Here is a 20,711-nt window from a genome sequence, read left to right on the forward strand (position 1 = left end):
GACCCCATGCTGTGTCGTTGGTGTTGTGAGTGTGTGAGCTCGCGGGTGGCCTAGCCGCCATTGTATGAATGTGTGTGTGAATCGGTGGATGCAGACATGTGATGTAAAAGCGCTTTGAGCGGTCATCAGACATGGAAAGCCCAATATAAAAACAGTCCATTTACCATTTAGATGAAACGGCAAGGGCTCACCTTGGGGATGTAACTAGTTAAATGTAATGTGTCACATAATTAAATGACAAGAAAATGTAATTGTAATCTGTTCCAGTTATTGAGAATATATATTAAATTACAGTTTCACATTAAGGGTAGGGCAGCTTACAAGGAGCTGTCTCCACGTCTAGATCCATTCACTGAACAGGACGAGCTCAGATTTTGAGTGTTGTTTCTGATTGGTTCTCTTGTTTGAATTTGCACCGCCTCCCATCTGCCAGTCAAATTAATGCGCATTGCTCGTGGCACTGTTCTCTGTCATGCCTGCGAGCGGCCGACCACGTCGAGGTGGGCGGTCATGCTGTCGGAGAAGAACACCTTCCAGTGCTTGAGATTCACCACTATTTTCCCAATGAAATCAGGGAAGGGCTCTAACATTACTGCACAGCGTGAAGCTCGTTTAGCAGCTGTAAAAACGCTGTCAAACCTGAGGAAACATCTGCAGGTAATTTAATGTTACCGCAATTAATCACATAAAATAAAGCACCTCCTGTCCCACCATGCTATTTTTTAGCTTTATTGCTCACTTTAAAATGTGTTAAAAAGAAATCAAATGCAATAAGTTACATTATTTTGATGAAGTAATTAAAATACATTACTTACTACATTTTTAACAGGGTAACTAATAATATGTAATCTATTACATTTGAGAAGTAGCCTTCCCAACACTAAAAACCAAACTCATTAGAATTTATCTCACAGCACCATGAATATAATGTCATGTCATTGAAATCCATCTGATAGTTCAGCCTGGACCAAAGAGATGAGGCAACCAAACAACCAGCCAACTCTGTCATCCCTAGAGTTAAGGCATATGCATATACGCCTAATCTTATGAACCACTAAAATGATGAAATATAGAGCTGAGTGGTCAGGGGGCGCTGGTAGTCGAGGTTGAGACATGACCAAGTTCAACCAGTTTGGTGGTTTAAAGTCAATAGTTCTGTCGCAACGCCTCTATTCACACACGGAGCAAAGACAAGACCCTGAGACATGCAGCACTGTAAGGCCTGAGGAGAGGCACCACCAGGCAGCGCACAGTGTGTTGTGAAGAAATGGGGTTTGTGGGTTTGGGGGAAGACAGAATACTTGATGGGAAGTAAGTGGGAAGGTGGAAGCGTACATTCATCTGTTGATATCTTTCCTCATCACCTATTTAAAGACAATGAATAGAAAAAAAGTTGAAAGTGGGAGAGAGAGATTGAAGGGGCAAATGAAATATTAAACAAAAATGGAGGTCTATTTTTAGACACAAGTGGTGGTGTTGGGGGGGGGGGGGGGTGCGCTTCAGTTGTATTATTGATGTTGCTGTGCAAGCGGGGGGGCTCTCTGGTTCTCGCCTGAGAGAAGGCCGGGCGGAGGTGTGTGCAGTGATGGTGGTTTTCTGTGGGGAGTGGTCATTGCAGTAACAAGACAGAACGGAGCAATAAAAGGGAGTGAGAACGTCCTCAGTAAGAGATCACATTTAAATCTGTGCAGAGTCGGGCACAAAACAGTGGAAGCATGAAAGAGAGGGGTTGAGAGAAGGAGGGGGAAACAAAGAGACTGCTGCAGTTGTCTGAGCTCCGTTCCCCACAGAGAGCGCCGGTGTACAGAAATATTTGCCTGCACTTTCTGACACAATTTTATTATTCCACACAGATGCAAGGCTGGCTCTTCTCAGGCAGGGGCTCGGAGAGGGAGCCTTCATGTGGAGGCGCTCATCCTGCTCTTTTTTCAGCACACACACACACACACGCACGCACACACACACACACACACACACACACACACACACACACACACACATTCGCGCAAGCTTGCTGGGTTGCGGGGTTCACCGAGATGTGGGAGAGGCTGAATGTGAAGCACTGATTTCTGCATCATCTTGCGAGTTTATTTAACAAGTTGGCGATCAGCATCATCTACAAGCAATAAGGCGTGATTCATTTATTTTCTGACCTTTACAAGCCTTAAAGTTTATCTCAACAACAACTTTTTCTTGTCACCCTTAATTTCTCTCTTTTTTTTTAACTGTACAACATTGCACCTTATTTCTCAAGAAAACAGTACAGAATGTATCTCACAGTGATGGTACAAAGCATCAGAAGTGTGACTGTAATTTTAAGTTGTGATATCCTCACCTCTGCTTTTCCAGTGTCAACAAAGACACTTCATCTCCAGTGTGTGTACTGTACCATAACTTCCCTGACTTGTTACACACACACACACACACACACACACACAGAGAATAAAAGAGAAAGACGCAAAAAGAGGTAGTGACCTTGATGTACTGACAGATCAATACATCTTTACTTCCGTGGCCACAGATTATCCTCTCCCACATTACATCACGGTAATATCCCTGCGCTTATACTGTAATTCAGTTCAAGACCAGGCGGCCCTGTCTGTGGCGTGCCTGCTGGACGTCACATGCAGCTTTAATGCCCACAATACTTATGGATATGGATTGATGAGGAGTAATCAAATGCAGCTGAAAGTGACCGAATCTGATGCGAGCGGGGACACAAAGAGGATGAGACAGCTTTAGATAAGCTGCATTTTTAAAGTATATTATATATACAGCTTCATTAGGACGTGCGTCTGTACAAACTTTTTCTGCTTTTTGGTAAATGTTTTGAATGCTGAGGTACATTACTAAATCAGGAGTGATGCAGTCAGAGCTTTCTCGCGGACCTTACAGTGCATGACTGTGCTGTTCCTTCATAGCGTGCAGGCTTCTTGCAGCCAGCCTTCTTCCACCACGCTGAAACATATGTGGTCTATTTTTATACCATCTCAACCTGTTACCCATAGATAATATATGGATGTTTCTGCATGAAAACTTCAGACAATGTCCTTTTTCTCTCTTCAACAGCTATTTAAAGGTGGCCTGCTGACAAAAGTTATATTTGCATTCAGTCTTTTTCCCCAACATGCTTCGACTGCATCGATAAACACGTTGAATGTGTTTCCTTCCCCATAAAACACTTTCAAAGCCGATCTTTTAAAATCATTTTTAAATCAAATGTAGCTTACATCCTTGTGTACTTGCTAGCCAGAGTCTTCTTGATTGCCTCTCTCTGCACACACCACCAACTCTACCAGCACAAAACTGACGGCCAGCTGTGAATCTCAACGCCCACATGCACGTGCATCCTCATGCCACTAGTGGTCAAAACCTCCACAGGATACCTTTAATGTTGCCTTGTGGAATTTTCTTGTAAACTAGCAAAGCTAGTCACAAAAAAAGCACTATGTCTACTGTATCCTTGAGGTCTAACAAACATGTTGAATGCATTTCCTTCCTTAAATCACTCAGTTTTTGGAAGCATTTGAACCCTACATTGTTAACATCCATGTTTGTCAGTGAGAAACCATGAGATCTTGCAGCAGGAGAATTGTGGCACCTGCAAGCTAATGAACAATAGAAACAAAAACGCAGACCCGTTCATAATTACACTGCACCATTGTGCCAGTGGTGGTCAAACACTCAGCAGGGTCCCTTTAATTAAGACTGTTGGGTTACACATTGTGCCAAATCTTTTCACATAGAACTGCAAAAGGACTAATTAGCAGAAAAATGAACTTCAAACAAATCCAGCTATCTTGAAGATAGACGATCATCCTACACAGACAGCCGCAGCATTTCAATGAATCGTTAAGTCTCTTGATAAGTTTTGTAATTGCTGTTTATCGGTAAAATAGTCAGGAGTGTGCACTCTACTAACACAGCGTGGGTGGGTTTGAATCTTAATAAGTTAGTACGGCAGAACTTTTCCTTCAGCAACCTTTGCTTCTTTTTTCTCTCGCTAGGCGTGATCCAGCATGATGTCTTCAGTCTCTCCTGCAGAAGGTGCCAGACAGAGGCCTTGAGCAAGTCAGTCACATTCCTTTTGTGTTGCTCAGCAAGAGTACATCCCTTCATTAGACTGCATCTCCTGACAGCACGTCATGCTTCCACAGTTTCTGTGACAGCTGAGCGGTGCACAAGTATGAAGCTCCCACCTACACACTGCTCATGCCTGGCTAGCTCAGTGCTGTGGACACATGCTACAAACATATAGAAGAAATATTTTCATATAGCATACTGTAGACTGTGGCAACATGTCAGACAAATAATGCTGCTTTTATAAAACAATGACAAGAACTTAAGTAAACACATGGGAAGCAGACGACGCAGGGGTTAGTTACAGTGCGCAGTCTAAATCTCCATGTTATTTTATTACATCTACATGCAATTTGTACATTAAGCCGAACCCTCACTTAGATCTGTTACTTTGTATGCAAAACTGAAAACCAATTGTGGATTATAAGGATCCAAAGGGAAAATGCATAAATCATGATCATGCAGTGTGTTGGTTTTGAAAAGCTGCACTAACTTGGATTTAGGGTGTATTTAATAAAAATTCATAGTTATGGTTCAGCAGGCCTCATCTGTCAAATTCCTGTAAACACCGTCACACAATCTGTCACTCGAAGCAAGTTTTCCTGTTCGAAAGTGGCAAGAACTGTTTGATTTAGACCAATAAATGTGAGCAACACAGTTTTTTGTAGAATCTGCAGCGAGCCTTCAACAGTGCCGAAGGAATCTGAGCCGAGATTGAAATCAAATCCACAAGGCTGTCTGTGATGTGATTCTGAGAATTCCTGATGCCTAATTCATAATGTAACATCCCTTCAGGTACTGAAAGACTACTGTACCGCTTGCATTCATCCCAAGCAGAAAAATACAATACAATGACAATAAGAAGGCAGAGAAAAATCAATGACCTGTAGAAACCAAGCTCTCCTAGATACTGATGGATATCAGGAACCTGCGCCTCGTTTTCTAAGGGCATATAGTGATGTAGAGATCAATTGTGGGCAGTCAGAATAACGGAAACGTCCCTTTGGAACATCCCAATTACAAATGTATAAGTAAGCTGCAGTGACAAAACGTGGGTAACATGAGGCTGAGGGTCATCTTTCACTTATCGGTTAATTTGAACATAATACTTTAATTTTTCACTTCCATAAAATTGAAGGGATTTGCAAAAGACAGACTGAAAAAACTACACTAAATCAAAGCAGAAGAGGTCAGGATATCTTGGCTTCTAGTCCCGAGTAACGGCTGTGCTCCAAAAACACTGGATCCTACATTTCCTATGATGCAACTCACAGCACTCAGAGTTACAGCAGGTTTTCTGTCATAAATCTGAAATCTCCAAGCCCAAGCTAAGATGATGACATCACTATGAGAGCCACAGAGGACATCATACAGCTGTTTTCACAGGTTAAAAAACTCTCCTCCTGACAATTAAGTGGATCTTCAGCTGAATTCAGCGTGAATGTTATTTTGTCTGCCGCCTGTATTTCCCTACATTTTATGAGCTAAAAAGAAACAGAGAATAGCCAATAAGATGCCATGCAAACACACATCTGTTCCTGATTACAGGTGGGACATTTTTATGATGTTGAGACTTATATCTGAAAAAGCCAATTCAAAAATTCTCACAAGCAAGCAGCTGTGATTGAGGTAGAAGAGTAAAAACCATCGAGGGAAACAGTTGCAGAGAGGCAAACATACAGCTGGCGTACACAGACAAATAAAAATATTAAAGTAAAAAAAAACTGAAACATGCACAAGAGAGCAAAGGCAATCAGTGGCAGTAAGAGTGCACGGAGAGTTTGCCTATTTGCACACAAACGGTAGATCATAAAGCTTCCATGAATACAGTATGTGAGCGCTTCCCATGTGTCTGACAGCAGATTAGATCAGAGAAATTCAATGATGAATGAGTGAGTTGAAAAAGAATCCCACTGCCAATGCCCAACAGTAACGTTAGAGACTCTGTATCCAATCGTCTTTGGGCAATGGAGTAAAAGAATAATAAAAAAGAAACCCACTTCAGTGTTCACAGTGTTACATATTTCCTCATCATCTTCAGCAGAAGAGGAACACTGTCACATCAGCACAGAAACCATCCAAATAACAGATGATGCATCGTATCAATTTCAGATGGGCGCTCAGCTCACGCAGAAGGAAAAATAATGAAATCACACCTTTAATAAAACAGAAGGACAGCAATCATACAGTATGAAAAACTCCATCTGCAGAGAAGGCAGGAAATAACGAAGAAACGGGAAGTGATGGGAAGTTATGGAAGAGTGTCTTTGTCTTAATTGGCCCTTCTGGGCTCTGTTTTAAACACAGCGTTGGCAACTGCATGGCATTTTCCTCGCTCTAACCAGCCACAGCATACTGAGGTTCAAGTGACCCCAAAAAGGCAGCAGCTTTCCTCCTCTGGTATGGCAAGCATGGCTGTGGCCTGCTACACACAGAGGCAGCTTAATTAGCCTTTTGTTCATGGAAATTATGAAATGCCTTCCAGTATTCATCAGAGACAGCTGCACACAGCGGTTACACTGACTGGAGCACATCTGTTTTGGTGACCTTTCTATTCCTCAGACATACTGTAAATGTTTTGACATTGTAGGTTGTTACATTGTAGTCTAGCTATAGAAATCATAATTACTATAGTGCATGCTATATCTACAGACTGTGTAGTGCCCTCAAAACTTCCCACTATGGAAAGAAAAATGTGGGCAAAATATCAGCAGCATCTGCTAACGATCCCACAATGCAATGCGTTGATTCGCGCAACACTGCACTGGTCAGTGATGACACAAAACAACAAGAATTCATCCAGTAAGTGTCTGAAATCTCTCACTACAGTGCAAACGACTCAGTGTTTATTGCTTCAGGAGTGAATTTTGGACACATTCACACCAACTTTCAGTACTTCAGTTTCTGATATTAAGTGCTGTGGATGCATTTCGATCGTTATCAAAAAAAAAAAATAGAGGCATTCTACAGCGAGCCCTGAAGTCAACAGGTAAATATCCAAACTTCTCTCTGGGGTTGAAAAATGTAAAATTGTAAAGTTCAAATCACTAAAAAAAATCACTGGCTGGCCTTCTCAACACTACGGCAGGAGGGAGGAAAAAGCAAGCCAAGGCACGATGCCAACATGTGAAATTACAACTATTGATCTCTGATGCTGGAGAATGCATTTCCACTGTGTTTGAATGCATTATTAAGGAGATACCCTTCGCCACAACAGGTGGACGGCAGCCCGGCCGCACAGACAGAACCGAGGCTTTACAGTGTGTAGGACTGTAATAAGAGCTACTGGCAGCTTTTTGTATGAGATTAGCATCTCCAGTGTCACAGATTGTTGTGCTGTCATGTCTCGCACAATGACTTGAACAACAAATCATCATTTCATCCGAACCCTATTATTATTTCATGCACACAGTGGCTAACAACATTATAAATTCAACAGCTGTTACAATGTTTTTTTTTTGTAAATCACAGCAAAGCTCGATATGCTTACAGAGTGAGCTTGAGGAATCCAGAGGAAAATGATCATTTGAGAGACTGGAAGGCTAGAAAACAATGGTGTGCTTCAAGGGGCCGGCTGAGCAGGGTTTCGTGGGCCCGTAGGAGGGGAGGAGAGGAAGGGGAGGAAAGCAGGGAGTAGTCGAGGTGATGGGAAGAGGTACACTGTGTTTCTGAGGAGCGCAGATGAGTGAAGGCTTTTCTTCTTTAAGCATATGGCTCTGAGACTTGTTTGTGTGGGAAGCAGCACAGAATAATGAATTCATAATGAGAGCTAGACTTTGGACATTTTGCAATGCTTCTTTGGTCCCACAGGGTAGAAAATGTCTGGGCTTTTCTGCCTGATTATACAGTACATACAGTAGGATAAACTCAATCCAAACAAAAAATGTTCAATATTGAAACTATGAATTTCTTCTGCAAATAATTGGAAAGCACTGTGGCCTATTATGTGTAATTATATAACTCGCACAAATTTACCAGATAGTTGATATGATGGGGAGAAAACGTTGTTTACTCGTATTTCTCGCTCTGCGAGTTAGGCTGCTCTAACAGGGCCAGAGTGCATGGCTCCATGTTGCATAACATCTAATAAAGTTTCAGATTTTTTTTTTTGTCCGTTTCTATTTTACCCAAAGGCAAAGCAGCTAAAAGCATTACTCTGACCGCGCCAGTGCCACTGCTCCACAAATTCACTGTCGGGTTTTCTGTGAAAGCCTAGGTTGAATTCCCAGCAAAAAGGGTTTGGACCTCTGCTTGGACCGAGCACGAGGCTTCTTGATGTTGACCTTGGACCTGCATTTTACTTCATATCACCCTCTTCCTGAAAACCTTGAGATAAGCGCGCCAACAACGCGTTGCACAAACCCGGACAGTTACATCACCTTAAATCCACTTTTCCTTATGAATTTCATGCCACACTAAAAGGCTCAAAAGAAATTACTTTCTCTCACACCTGTAAGCTTCATTTCTGTTTTTCATCATATCAAAAACAGTCAATCAACTTTGGATTACGGACACAGAGTAAAGTCGCTAAACCTCTCTCCCTTTTCATTCTTCTTAGATGTTGTTGCATCATTAAAATGGACCATAATCCACAGGAGATGTTCAAGAGACAACAAATAAACAAGTTATGTCACATATCATAGCGCGCTTTACTTTGCCTAATGTACTTTAAGATTACTGCATCACACAATGACTTCACAGAATCAAAAAACTGTTATGTGGTTACAAAACAAGACGGAGACAACAACTTTAAGATGAATGACGTGAATGTTTGCAAGCAGGATTTAGTTTAAATCTCTCTCTGCACCATTTAGTTGCTTAATCATTCCACCCTGCTGCTACTGTAATACAGTATACTGCACCAGCTCGTGCTATCCTCTTGGTAGGTTTTGGAGTTGAAATGAAGTTCGTCTTCCTGACAACCACTGAGTCGGTCATTCAGTGTGAATATCTAACCTGTAAAAAGGCACCTGCAGCGATGAACCATTTAGCTTTACAGAGCTGCTGCAGATGACGGTAATTATGCCATGACCTATCTAACCTCCCCCATCTAATATCCTTTTGTCACATGCGCACTTATTTCTCCTCCTGTGTGTCTCCCCTTGTTCATCTCTCGAAAGGAATCAATTCTAATCTGAGAGCCGATATGTTTCCATTACTTATTCAGAATGTTTTCATTTTATTTTCAACATCGACTGAATAAATAAGAGCTGAGTGGGCAACGAAAAATAACAAAATTGTCCTTCCTGAATAATAGATTGGGTAAATTGCTGGAGGACAGATTATCATTTTGGAAACTGAATTATTGTGATGATTATAGAGTGATGTGGGGAGCAGATCGCCACCGCAAGAGGGGAAGTGTGTGTGTGTGTGTGTGTGTGTGTGTGTGTGTGTGTGTGTGTGTGTGGAGGGGGGGTGTTTGACCTGAAAAATTATCTATGCCTTCTCATATTGAATTCACAGTTCAGCCTCAAATAAATATGCTTGATCAGAAAAGCAAAGGGCAACGAAGACTGAAAGTCAAACGTGTTTCTGTCCAAACAAAGTGAGCCGGACAGAAAGAAAAAGGCACCAAGAACAGCTGGAAACTGAGCAGCATCCACAGCGAGCCGCTCCTCTGCGCTCTGCCGTGATGTGCTGTGCTCGGATCTGTCCTTGGTGCTGAATCTGCGGGGACTCTGCCGACCACAAATTGCTGCAACTTCTGATCTGCATCCACCTACTGTGTGTGTGTGTGTGTGTGTGTGTGTGTGTGTGTGTGTGTGTGTGTGTGTGTGTGTGTGTGTGTGCGCGCGTGAGTTTTCTCCGTGCGCACAACAAAACAAACACAGCTGGCTCTCTTGGCGCCCCGCCACGCAAGCAACCCCTCTCCTCGGCGCCTACAAATGCGCGTTTTCCAGATGAATAATACACAGCTAGAAATGACAAATAGTCGAAGTGATGAAAGATTTAACGTGTGGGAGCCTGAAAGCAAAATGGGTTTCATCTCTTAAATGTGACGCTGCTTCTGGAGCCGATTAAACAGGGACGGCGCGATTCCCTCCCCCCGGTCGTGATGCAGTGAACAGGCTCTGCGCAGAACCGGGCTCGCTGTATAAAAACGGCTGCACTTCCACAGACGGATTACAACCAGGAGGGGACACGGGCGCGAAGTCACTGCCGCTCACCAACCCAAACAAAAACATCACAACCCAGCACAGACGCAGACATGCAGGCCTGTTGGAGACTTTTTCTATTTTCGTGTCTGCTTTTGGAAAGTTCATGTCAAGACTTCGGCGGACAGACGCAGTTCATTTGCACGTCCGTACCCAAGGATGTGGACATATGCGCAGCCACCCTGCAGAACAGCGTGCCGGGGGAGGACCTGAAGACCACTGTCATGCAGCTGCGGGAGACGGTTTTGCAGCAGAAAGAGACCATCATGAACCAAAAAGAGACTATCAGGGAACTGACCTCAAAGTTGGCTCGCTGCGAGAGCCAGAGCGGCGCCGAGCCCGGGGACGCGCGGCCCGGCGGCAGGAGGAAAGAAGCTGGGACCAAAAACACAATGGGGGACGTATCGAGGGGCCCCGCTGACACTTTGACGCAACTGTCACAGACTTTACAGTCGCTGAAGCAGAGACTAGAAAACCTGGAGGTAGGCTGCTGCTTCTGGGGACATTTTCCGCACTTTGGGTGACTCTGCGCAAAGCTGCGTCGAGCAAAATACAACCACTTTTGTTGACTAATAGAGTAATAAAAACAATAATAGTTGATTTGGATGTCTGATTGTCAATATTAAATTATAATATGTGAGCGCACAAGTAAAAAAGAAACATTTCGTGCTTTGAATTCAGTCGATTGTCCAGTTACACTGCAACAAGCTTAGAAAAAAAGTCATCTGTAATCAGCCCAGTCAAAATCCTTCTTTACACTGAGCTAAACGCTTCTTTCCCCCCCTGACAGCAATTCAGCAGAAGTAACAACTCGGTGCAGGCGAACAGCCTCAAAGACCTGCTCCAGAGTAAAATCGACGACTTGGAGAAGCAGGTTTTGTCCCGAGTGAACAGCATCGAGGAGGGGAAGCCCGGACTCCGCAACGAGACGGAGCAGCGCGGGAGAGTGGAGTCCACCCTCACGTCCCTCCACCAGAGGATCACCGACCTGGAGAAAGGTAGCCGGGAGCGCGCAAAAAGTGACAGGGGATCTGGGTGGGTTTTGGTGGGTGAGAGAAGTGGAAGCAGGGATGGGTGGGAGGATCGAGGAACGATCGCTATCAGCAATCAAGAGGAGCTACCAGGTCGCAGTGGGAAAAAAAAAAAGAAAAGAAAAGAAATCCTCTTTTGCGCATCGAGTTTGGCATTATAAGCTTTTATGACCTCAGCAGTCGATTTAATGTTTGACTCATCCGCTCAAAGCTCGAGTATATTGGGCAGTTTCCTGCTCTAATTCATGCAGATTAAACCATTTCAAACACGCAGCGAGCGACCCATCCCTCCATTTCCTCCGTGAGGCATCTGAGAACTTAAAACCACGCACGGTGCCCTCTCGGTGTGGGACACATCTGCTAGCTGGGAAAAAAAAAAATAAAACTTGCACGGTCCTATAAAACAAAAGCGAAGGTTGAGGACGCCGGCAGTCCTGCCATAGACTCATCAAGCGAGATTAAAGCAAATCTGGAGCGCCACGATTGTGGATTTGTTGTGTAATGTATAATTCCTATGCAAAATCCCCGCGGTGTGCGCGTTGGTCACGATGCGTCTGTGTTTAACGTGAAATAACTGCTTTCTGCTTCTTCCGCACAGGTCAAAGAGAAAACAGGCCTCTGGATAAATTCCAGCTCACTTTCCCGCTGAGAACCAACTACATGTACGCCAAAGTGAAGAAGAGTTTGCCGGAGATGTACGCCCTCACCGTGTGCATGTGGCTCAAGTCCAACGCGTCCCCGGGAGTGGGCACACCTTTCTCCTACGCGGTTCCGGGTCAAGCCAACGAGCTGGTCCTCATAGAGTGGGGAAACAACCCGATGGAGATACTGATAAATGACAAGGTCTGTCTCAAACACAGCGGGAATGTCACGCATCCAGTCACTTTGGTGTATTGTTGCAGACGTTCACATCCATCTACTTCCAGGTCGCAAAGCTGCCTTTCCTCATCAATGACGGAAAGTGGCATCATATCTGCGTGACCTGGACCACTCGTGACGGTGTTTGGGAGGCTTTTCAAGATGGAGTCAAGAGGGGGAGTGGGGAGAATCTGGCTCCATATCATCCCATCAAGCCACAGGGCCTGCTGATCCTCGGGCAAGAGCAGGTAAACACTACACATCTGCTTCCACCGTTTTACAGTTCAAGTTGGTTCAAACCAGGATTAAAGTACAAGTGGAGAGGATGTGGAGGCAGGACATGATGCAGATGTCACTTTGTTAAATACAACTGGTGCATGTCATGACACGAAACATTAGCCAACAAGGTGAAAAAGTAATTTCCCCCGTTCACTGTGACAGAAAATCTGTTCAATTTCAACCAATCCTCACTCTAATTTAAGTAACAGGTTTAATAAGGTGATTAGATCTTTAACTGGATCTCATCAAGAATCCCAGTAGATTGAAGATGCATGTCCTTTTCAATTCAATCAGTCCAAAAAAAAAAAAGAAAAGAGAGAAAAAATCCAGAAGAAGCAATTTTGTTCTTTCCATGAAGCAGCCTGAGGCAAAAAAATCATATCACCCCTGATTAAATCTATTTGTCTTCACCACAGGACACGCTCGGAGGAGGATTTGACGCCACTCAGGCTTTTGTTGGAGACCTGGCAAATTTCCACATCTGGGATCGGAAACTATCGGTCGGAGAGATATACAATCTAGCGACTTGCAGCAGCAAAGCACAAGTGGGCAACGTTTTTGCCTGGATGGAGACGAGCCTTGAAATTTACGGAGGTGCCTCGAAGTGGACATTTGAAGCTTGTCGCCAGCTCAACTGAAGTGCAGGGAGGAGAAGATCAATGCATTTGTTAAAGCCACTCTGTCACAGCATCGGTAAACTAGTTTGAAAGATCAGGAGGCGATTATTTCAATGAATAGCATCTGGATTTGTTATAGATATCTGAAAACATCATTTGTGGACACTTGATAGATTTTCACCACGCTCTCATGTGGGGGACAGGTCACCGGAAGTGGACGCTTTGGCATCCTGTGGCGCTCGACTGCACATCAGGCCTACTCGTGGATTCATTCGAAAAAGCAGCTGATGCCGCTCCGGAGGGTAGAGGATGCTCCCGGAGACCAAAATGACGAGCCAGCATCAAAAGAACAGTGCGAGGTCATGTAGTTTTTAGCGAACAGAGGTCAGGCAATTCAACAAAATCGACTGACTTCTCAAAACGTCTTTTCTGTCTCGACTGCCAGGGATTTTCACTGTGAAAAAAGGACAAGGTGGACTTCTTCAAAAGGAATGCGTTCTTCAAGAGGTTATGAAATAAGACGACATTGTTTCTCTCTCACTATTCTTTCTCTGCCACCACCTGCTTGACGTGATTTTGTGTAAAGAATGACGTATTTATTGCCAACATTCGAGCCTGAGTGCCTTGGGCTGTTGAAAAAAAAAATCTCAGCACATTCATTATGATTTGCAGAGTGTTTTCTGTTTATTTTCTTGTAAATTAATTTCAAAAGAGATGTTTCTTGTAACACTCTGAATGAGACTGGATCAGATTGTTTGTTGTAAAATGCAGTTCGTTGATGATAATGACGCATTTTGCAGATGTTTGTACTTCAGTGGGAATGTTCTCTGTACAGTAACAGCATGTCTTAACTTCTGTAAATGCTGCGTCAGCATCTATGATCTTTGCTTTTACTATCCTACTTTTGGGTTGAGATTTTATACTGTATTGTTATATGCTTAAAGCATGGCGACACCGACAGATAAAAAAAGTTCTAGTTTTTGTAATAAATTGTGATACTTGAATCATAAACAGGTGTAAACAGAATTATTTAGTCTGAAACTTTGCACACTCTAACATACCTATAGATGCCTATACCTATAACGTGCTCTAACATACCATAGACCTAAAGAAGTATGGTTTGATTTAATACAGTATGCATGGTAAGTTTGCCAGTTGGACCACTTAATTTGGCTGCTATGATCAATACATTTATATTAACAATGGATCACATGGCTTGTTCCATGTGAAAGGGGGTATAATGATTAAACTACAGAGAGTTCCACAGTTCACTCAGGTCCACTGAGCGTTTTAACATTTTTCACTCACTGTTGTGGTTTCACGGCCCGCACCTTCACCGTTTTGGTTCCCGCTGCTCTCATCAGCTTTAGTAGACAACAGAAAGCAGCAAATTTTCTGAAAAAAAAAAAACAAAACCCTACTTCTCACCACCTGCTCTGCACCAAACCGCAGACAGATAATGTTAGCAACTAGCTGGTGAACATAATGGAGCATTTAGTTGTTAAATAACAAGATATTTTTCTCAAGAGTTGGTAGAGACCAAAAACAAAGCTAAAAAAAAAGCAATTATTAATCTCTAGGCCAGAAACATGACTTCACACTGAATGATAATGTTCCTCCCTCTCTGCTGGAAGTGGAAAAAGGCAGCTGTTCGCTAACAAGTTCAAAGGCGATGGGTGATGTCAGCTTGTTTGCACTGCCCCCAAGTGGCCAAAAATCAGTTATTACAGGTTTAAGATCAAACTTCGTCTGAGAAAATCCAGATGACAGCCACCACGAACAACTGGGTTAATAGAAGTGGGCAAGGTGTAGCAAAAATATGGCTGACAAAGAACTGATGTCCAATCAATGCAATACATACAGTAGCACATTTTTCTGGTGAGGCTATGCCTGTATGCCAATAGTACAGTCGTACCCTCAAACCAACCATCAAGAGGCACCAAAAAGGCCAGAATAAATCTCATAACCTCATTAAAAATCAATTTTCACCTCTCGTGGTAGCATAATTCCCTCAACAGCCAATCAACTTAAGAATGTATGTGACCTACGAGTTGAATGGATTGAACCGCTGAATTTTCGGTCTGTCTATCTGTGTGTGGGAGCTGAACTTCTCACACTGTGTCCATAAAAGATGGAGGAAGTGAAAGCACCACCTTTCTTTAGTGAAGACTCAATCTTAAGGTGGTCAAGCTCAAGAGAACCTCTAAAGGCACACAGATGACACCAGCATCTTAACCAAACACACATCCCTTCCACAAACGCTGATACATGTACACACACTGTAAGTACACACATTTTTACGAACTATATTGTAAACACACCGCTTTCTCTGTCAACAAAAGGTTGCCGCTGAGGTCATACATCTCAGTCTATACAGTCTCTCTGTAAATGAATCATAGCTGACACCGCTCGCATTAGAGGTTGCGGGGTCTGAAGGTCTTCCCTTTATTGTTAGTGAGGTCGTTCGGTCCCACCACATTCGGGTCATGTGTTCCACAAATTGGTTTCCATTCTCTACCTCTGAGGTAAGGGGATGACTTTACATCAATAGGGTTTTCCCCAGACACCAGACAAACTTCAGCTCAAACCTATCGCACAGCCATTACAGACAGCTAGTGTGGCACATCTGGGGTTGGATTTCAGGGCAGATTCTTTCTGTTGAGAACCTTCTATTGTCACATATAAACACAGAAACACACACCTATACGTACACACAGATGCACAAATATGCACTATGATCCTTTCCCAAGTGGCCACTGGAGAAGGAGGAAGAAATGCACTTGCTCGCCACATCCACCTGGCCTTGTTGACCCACAGAGCACATTAGTGCGAATCAGGTCTTTTTTCTGCTGACCTAAATCTCGCCCCAGCTCTTGTCAGGTGTATTTTTGGCATCGCCAGATAATAGCCAGTCTGTTGACCTCTGCCATAATTGGTTTGTGTCCTCATGCACTCCAATTCAAATTAGCTTATAAGGAAACGTCAGATATGAGGTGATTATTGTCCACCACATTACGCTCCTCTTATTTCACTCTTTGTCTGGATAGTACATGATGTAAGTTCATCAAATCTTTTTTTTTTTTTTTTTTAAGTTTTGTTGTCGACTTTACTGTCCTTCAAATGACACGGAGATAAAGCTCACAGAAGTGAGCTTTAACGAAGCCACAATATGGATAACAGACCTTTACCTCATTTAGATCTGGTTTCGCCAGTTCTGAGTAATTGTTGCTTAAAACACAGGTAAACAGCCAACCTTTTCATACGGTTTGTTTTACACACATCAACAGCCATTCCTGTTCTGTGGAAAATGTGACCTGATGATGGCGCTAGATGCAAAGTCAGGAATCATAGTTAATCTAATTCCTCCTGCGGGGACCATGAACGGCTGCACGACATTTCATGCTTATCTTTGGAATAGTTGTTGAAAGATTTCTATGAAAATGTCACCATCATGGTAGCGCTAGAGGAAAAGTCTGGTATTATCTGACAGTTGTCGTGATATGCAGAAAGTGTTTAGCCAATGACATCTGAATGAACAACTATCTGTGGTTCTGCAGAAACGATTTTGATCCTTTGGTATGAGTGCAAAGCGGTGGAGTGCTCTGTGAAAAGTGTCCAGCAGTAAGTTTTGTCCAGTTCATTTAAACTGTTGTGCCTGCTCACACTGGCAGGCCAAATCTGACAAAGCAGGGGTAAACACAGCATAAGTTACTAATAGGCCCTGCCTCCTGTATTGAAAAGCCACTGTAGTGATGGGACAGTAGAAAATGTCCCCTGCCCCAAGACTGCTTACTGTGCTTTATAAAGCAAACACATAAAATGTCTCATCGAGTGGCTGATGAAAAATTCATGACGAGAGAATAGAAAAACAAACAAAAAACTCTATGTAGGAGTGAGAGAAATTAAACTGTCCCACTGATGCCGAATAAGAGCAATTTTTGCTGAAAAAAAAAAATACTGGTGACACAGGCAATCTGTTGATGAATGTTGCTCAGAGAAATGCATTTTTAATGGCAAAGAGATTATCTGCACAAATAGGAAAAGTGATATTCGAGTGTTTTATAGTATCATTTTCGCAAACCATCACTATCCTTTTATTGGATCATATGATGCTCACTACAAAAATGCTGAGATATGTTTTTATTTTTCAGGATTTTGAGCATTTCATAGATCAGTGGAGTGGAGAGTGGGGGAAAGAGATTTATAAAGTGCTGGCTTGGATTCAAACCAACACCCAATGTCTCTCACAAAACACCAGAATGCCTTTTGTTTCATAGTCTTGCATTGACTTTTGAACTTTTCCACCCAATTCTGAAACAGTTCTCATGTTAGAGGTGCTTCACTTAAACATCATTTACTTCGGCCCGCTGTACCGCCAATGAACTCTTTATTCATTTACAATTACAACAAGTGTAAGTAGCATAATCCAATGGCTGCCAATGGAGGGCCAGTGGTTGTCTGGCAGGAAGACAAAAGGAGACTGGCTCGCCTGGTGAAACAGAATATACATGAGACACACATCCATCTGTACTTGTCCTTAATCTCAGAGCTACTTCTGCAGCTGTCAGAGTGGTGCTCAACCCTCCATGCCACTGAATGAATAATTGATTTCCTCCCGACATGGGAAATTCCCCCTCCAGAGTATCACCCAACAAGCGTCAGTCCAAACATATGCAACAAAATGCCCTTCCTCAAGCAAAAAGCAAAATACAAAACCACACTGGTATTTCTTTAATGCCTCCATGTTTGCCAGATGAGTAAGCATCTAATTACTCATCAGGGGAGAGATTACTTTGGTTTGTTTTAAGTGTGAAAACCGCAATCGCCCAATTTAGTTTGTACTTGCATATTATGAACTTTACAGAGTTTAATTGGGATACATACTGATACACATTCATATTGTGGCCGGCATTGTTGTAGCTGCTGGAGACTAGATCCAATTACCAAATGCATAGGCGCTGAAGCGATACTTATTTTAGGTGGTGCAAAAATGTTTTTTTTTTTTAATTGGGAGGGGAAAAATTTGTCCCCACTGTCTGAAAAATTAAAGCATTTATAAAACTTTAGAGGCACTTTTTTAAAAACAGTAATTAGTGCATAAAGGTGCAGTTTTAAATGTAAAATGAGCCCAGAATAAGGTGTATACAGTAATCACCACTTTGTGCCAACATGAGTAAATAAAAAGCATACTACTGTTCTTCCAAAAAAGAAGTATGCAATCACCTGTATGTGTATAGAGCAGGGTCAGAAAGCCAGAAAGCTTTCTGCCAGAAAGCCCTGAAGGCAAACTTCTCCCTTGTGCATGCAGCACATGCCACAGCCTGAGGTGCTGCACAGAAGTACAGACTAGGAGCACCAAGCACTGTCAAAAGAGCCAAAATGAGTGTTATATTCCTTCTCTACAGATGCAGTTCTGGAAATAACTGCAGCTGAAAAGTTTGCCATGCTAAAGTTTTGAGCTTGGACGAAATAAACTCATAGACTTGACCAGAACCAGCTGGTCCAGCAGCCCACCATTGCAAAAATATGTTCTAGAGTTGGGATTTCTTTACTTGGCGTACTTGTTTTTATTTTTATTTTTATTTTTTTACCTGTTTGCTTCATTTAACAAAGTCGTGATTAGCTTTTAGGCATCTGCCGATGTTTCGGCGGGTGAGCTCTGCATCCAAGCAGCAACTTCCTTTGCCATCTTACTTGCTTGGGGTGGTGCTGGTGAGGGCCCAGGATTTAAGCAGATCTTTTCGGTAACAGTTGGAGCGTTCTTAATGAGGTGCCATTGCAGCAGCCAAATTCACTGCAGGCGTAGGATTGCCTGGCCTCTGGCAGGTATCATAGCAGCAGCAGAGTGTCAACAGCAGCGCTGTTTGTGTGGCTCAGCGTTAGAGACAGAAATGGAAATTAAATGTTTAGTGTAGAATTAAAATATAGGTCTAAACTACTAAATATATTCATGTGCTTTTTTTTTGTTTGTTTTTAAATCTTCGGGGCAATTTTTGTCCCTGGATCATGGTTTTAGAGGCATTGACATTTTTGGGGCATTTTGCCCACATTAGTTTTAAACACTGACCATGGGATGACAAGCCAACATAACCACAAAGAAAGTGTTCGTACAGTTTGAGTTTCATGTTTACCATTATATAATCCACCCAGACACAAAACCTAGTTGTTCATTATCCCGGCTCATTCAACAGCAAAACGATGATGTGACACATTCAACTGGATTTTGGGTCTTCTTGCCGTCTCACAACCCTGGGTGACAAAATAATCACACAATCCACAGTTTTCCTGCTGAACCCATGGTGAGACCAAACGTCCGTGTGCAAAATCACAACTTGATGAAAACTAAAATCACAACAGGGGGTCTTCATTCAAAAATGATCTCAGCATCTTTTGGTTTTGAAATCATACTTAAGACGATAGACATTAAACACATGTACCATCTACAGAACCAGGACATTAACCCGTACAGACAAGAAAACCTGAGGGACCAGAGGGACAATGTTGAGTTAGTTCTCTCGTTTGGCAACTTCACTTCGTCTATAAAAGCAAAGCATTTACCAAAGCAAAATCCTAATCATGCTGTTCAAGTGCTGTTAGGTGGTTTGGGTTTGGATATATAGACACAAAGACTGGATGGACTGACAGCTCCCAGACAGACATGATTATGTTTCCTTGCACAAATGACGAGTTTGTCCACTGTTTCCAAAAGAAGCATGAAATCAGCACCCTGACAAAAGCTTAAACTTGAGCAGTGTGATACCCTCATAATTAGAGCAAAGCATCAGGTTCACCTCTGTTGACCTGTCCAGGACAACACAAACCAAAACACCCCAACAGTGCAACAGCCCAATTATTATCAATCAAAAGTAAGACTTTGAGAGTCCAAACTTGTGTGGTCAGTACATCTCCTTGGACCACACTTTCTCTTGTCTACAGGATGGCAGAGCAGATTAATGGTGCTTTCCAACACTTCCTGGAGGCCCTCCTTCCCTTGGCTCGGTGCCCCTCTCTGTAGCTCGTTACTTGTGTCCGCTGCACACTGAAAGGTAAGGTTGCATTTTTCCTCCTCAGTGGTCAGACTGAAATTAGGATTATGGGTGGAAGAGATTATTCTTCTGTGTTCAGGGGTAGTGTTGTTTTGCTGTTGCCCAGCACTGCTCATAGAGAAGGACTGCATTTCAATGTTTAGGTTATGACTTAACTATAGACTGTAGACTGGATTATATCCTATCTACAGATTCAGTCTGCTACTCCTAAAAGAACCACCAATACAATGATTCTGCATCTTTGCTGCAACACACACTGCAGTCATATTTAGGTCTGCAGGTGTGCATGATGCTACGTCTATTTCTAAGAACATGTTTTCACCTCATGAAATTACTCAAAATTTTGGTCTTTTACCATCACCTTTCAACATCATACTTTTTTTCTTTGTTTGCTACCTTTGTTGATTCACTTCCACAGTGTCAGATGCAAAGTGGGAAATATTGGAGTCTGCTTAAAACATAATACATAATCTGACTGTAATTACCACTAGGATGCTAACATCAATAATATCTACCATAAATCAGACAAGACACAAAAGCTGCATAAGTCTATTTCCTCTTCATCATCAATCTCCCTCCCTTTCCTTCTTTAAAACGTTCCTCTCTCTCCCTCTTGGCAGTCTGCCATAGCTGGGCTTTATCCAC

At 42.7% G+C, this 20,711-nt stretch overlaps 1 protein-coding gene across 1 annotated transcript; it reads left to right on the plus strand.

Moving 5' to 3' along the window:
* Nucleotides 1-10,288: 10,288 nt before the first annotated feature.
* nptx1l (neuronal pentraxin 1 like) lies at nt 10,289-13,137 on the plus strand. Its single transcript, XM_041956468.1, has 5 exons — nt 10,289-10,717; nt 11,026-11,233; nt 11,865-12,109; nt 12,193-12,372; nt 12,820-13,137. The coding sequence occupies exons 1-5, from the start codon at nt 10,289-10,291 to the stop codon at nt 13,039-13,041; spliced, it is 1,284 nt and encodes a 427-aa protein (XP_041812402.1). The 3' UTR covers nt 13,042-13,137.
* The last annotated feature ends 7,574 nt before the right edge of the window (nt 13,138-20,711 follow it).

Source organism: Chelmon rostratus, chromosome 17, assembly GCF_017976325.1.
Source record: "Chelmon rostratus isolate fCheRos1 chromosome 17, fCheRos1.pri, whole genome shotgun sequence".
Taxonomy (NCBI): domain Eukaryota; kingdom Metazoa; phylum Chordata; class Actinopteri; order Chaetodontiformes; family Chaetodontidae; genus Chelmon; species Chelmon rostratus.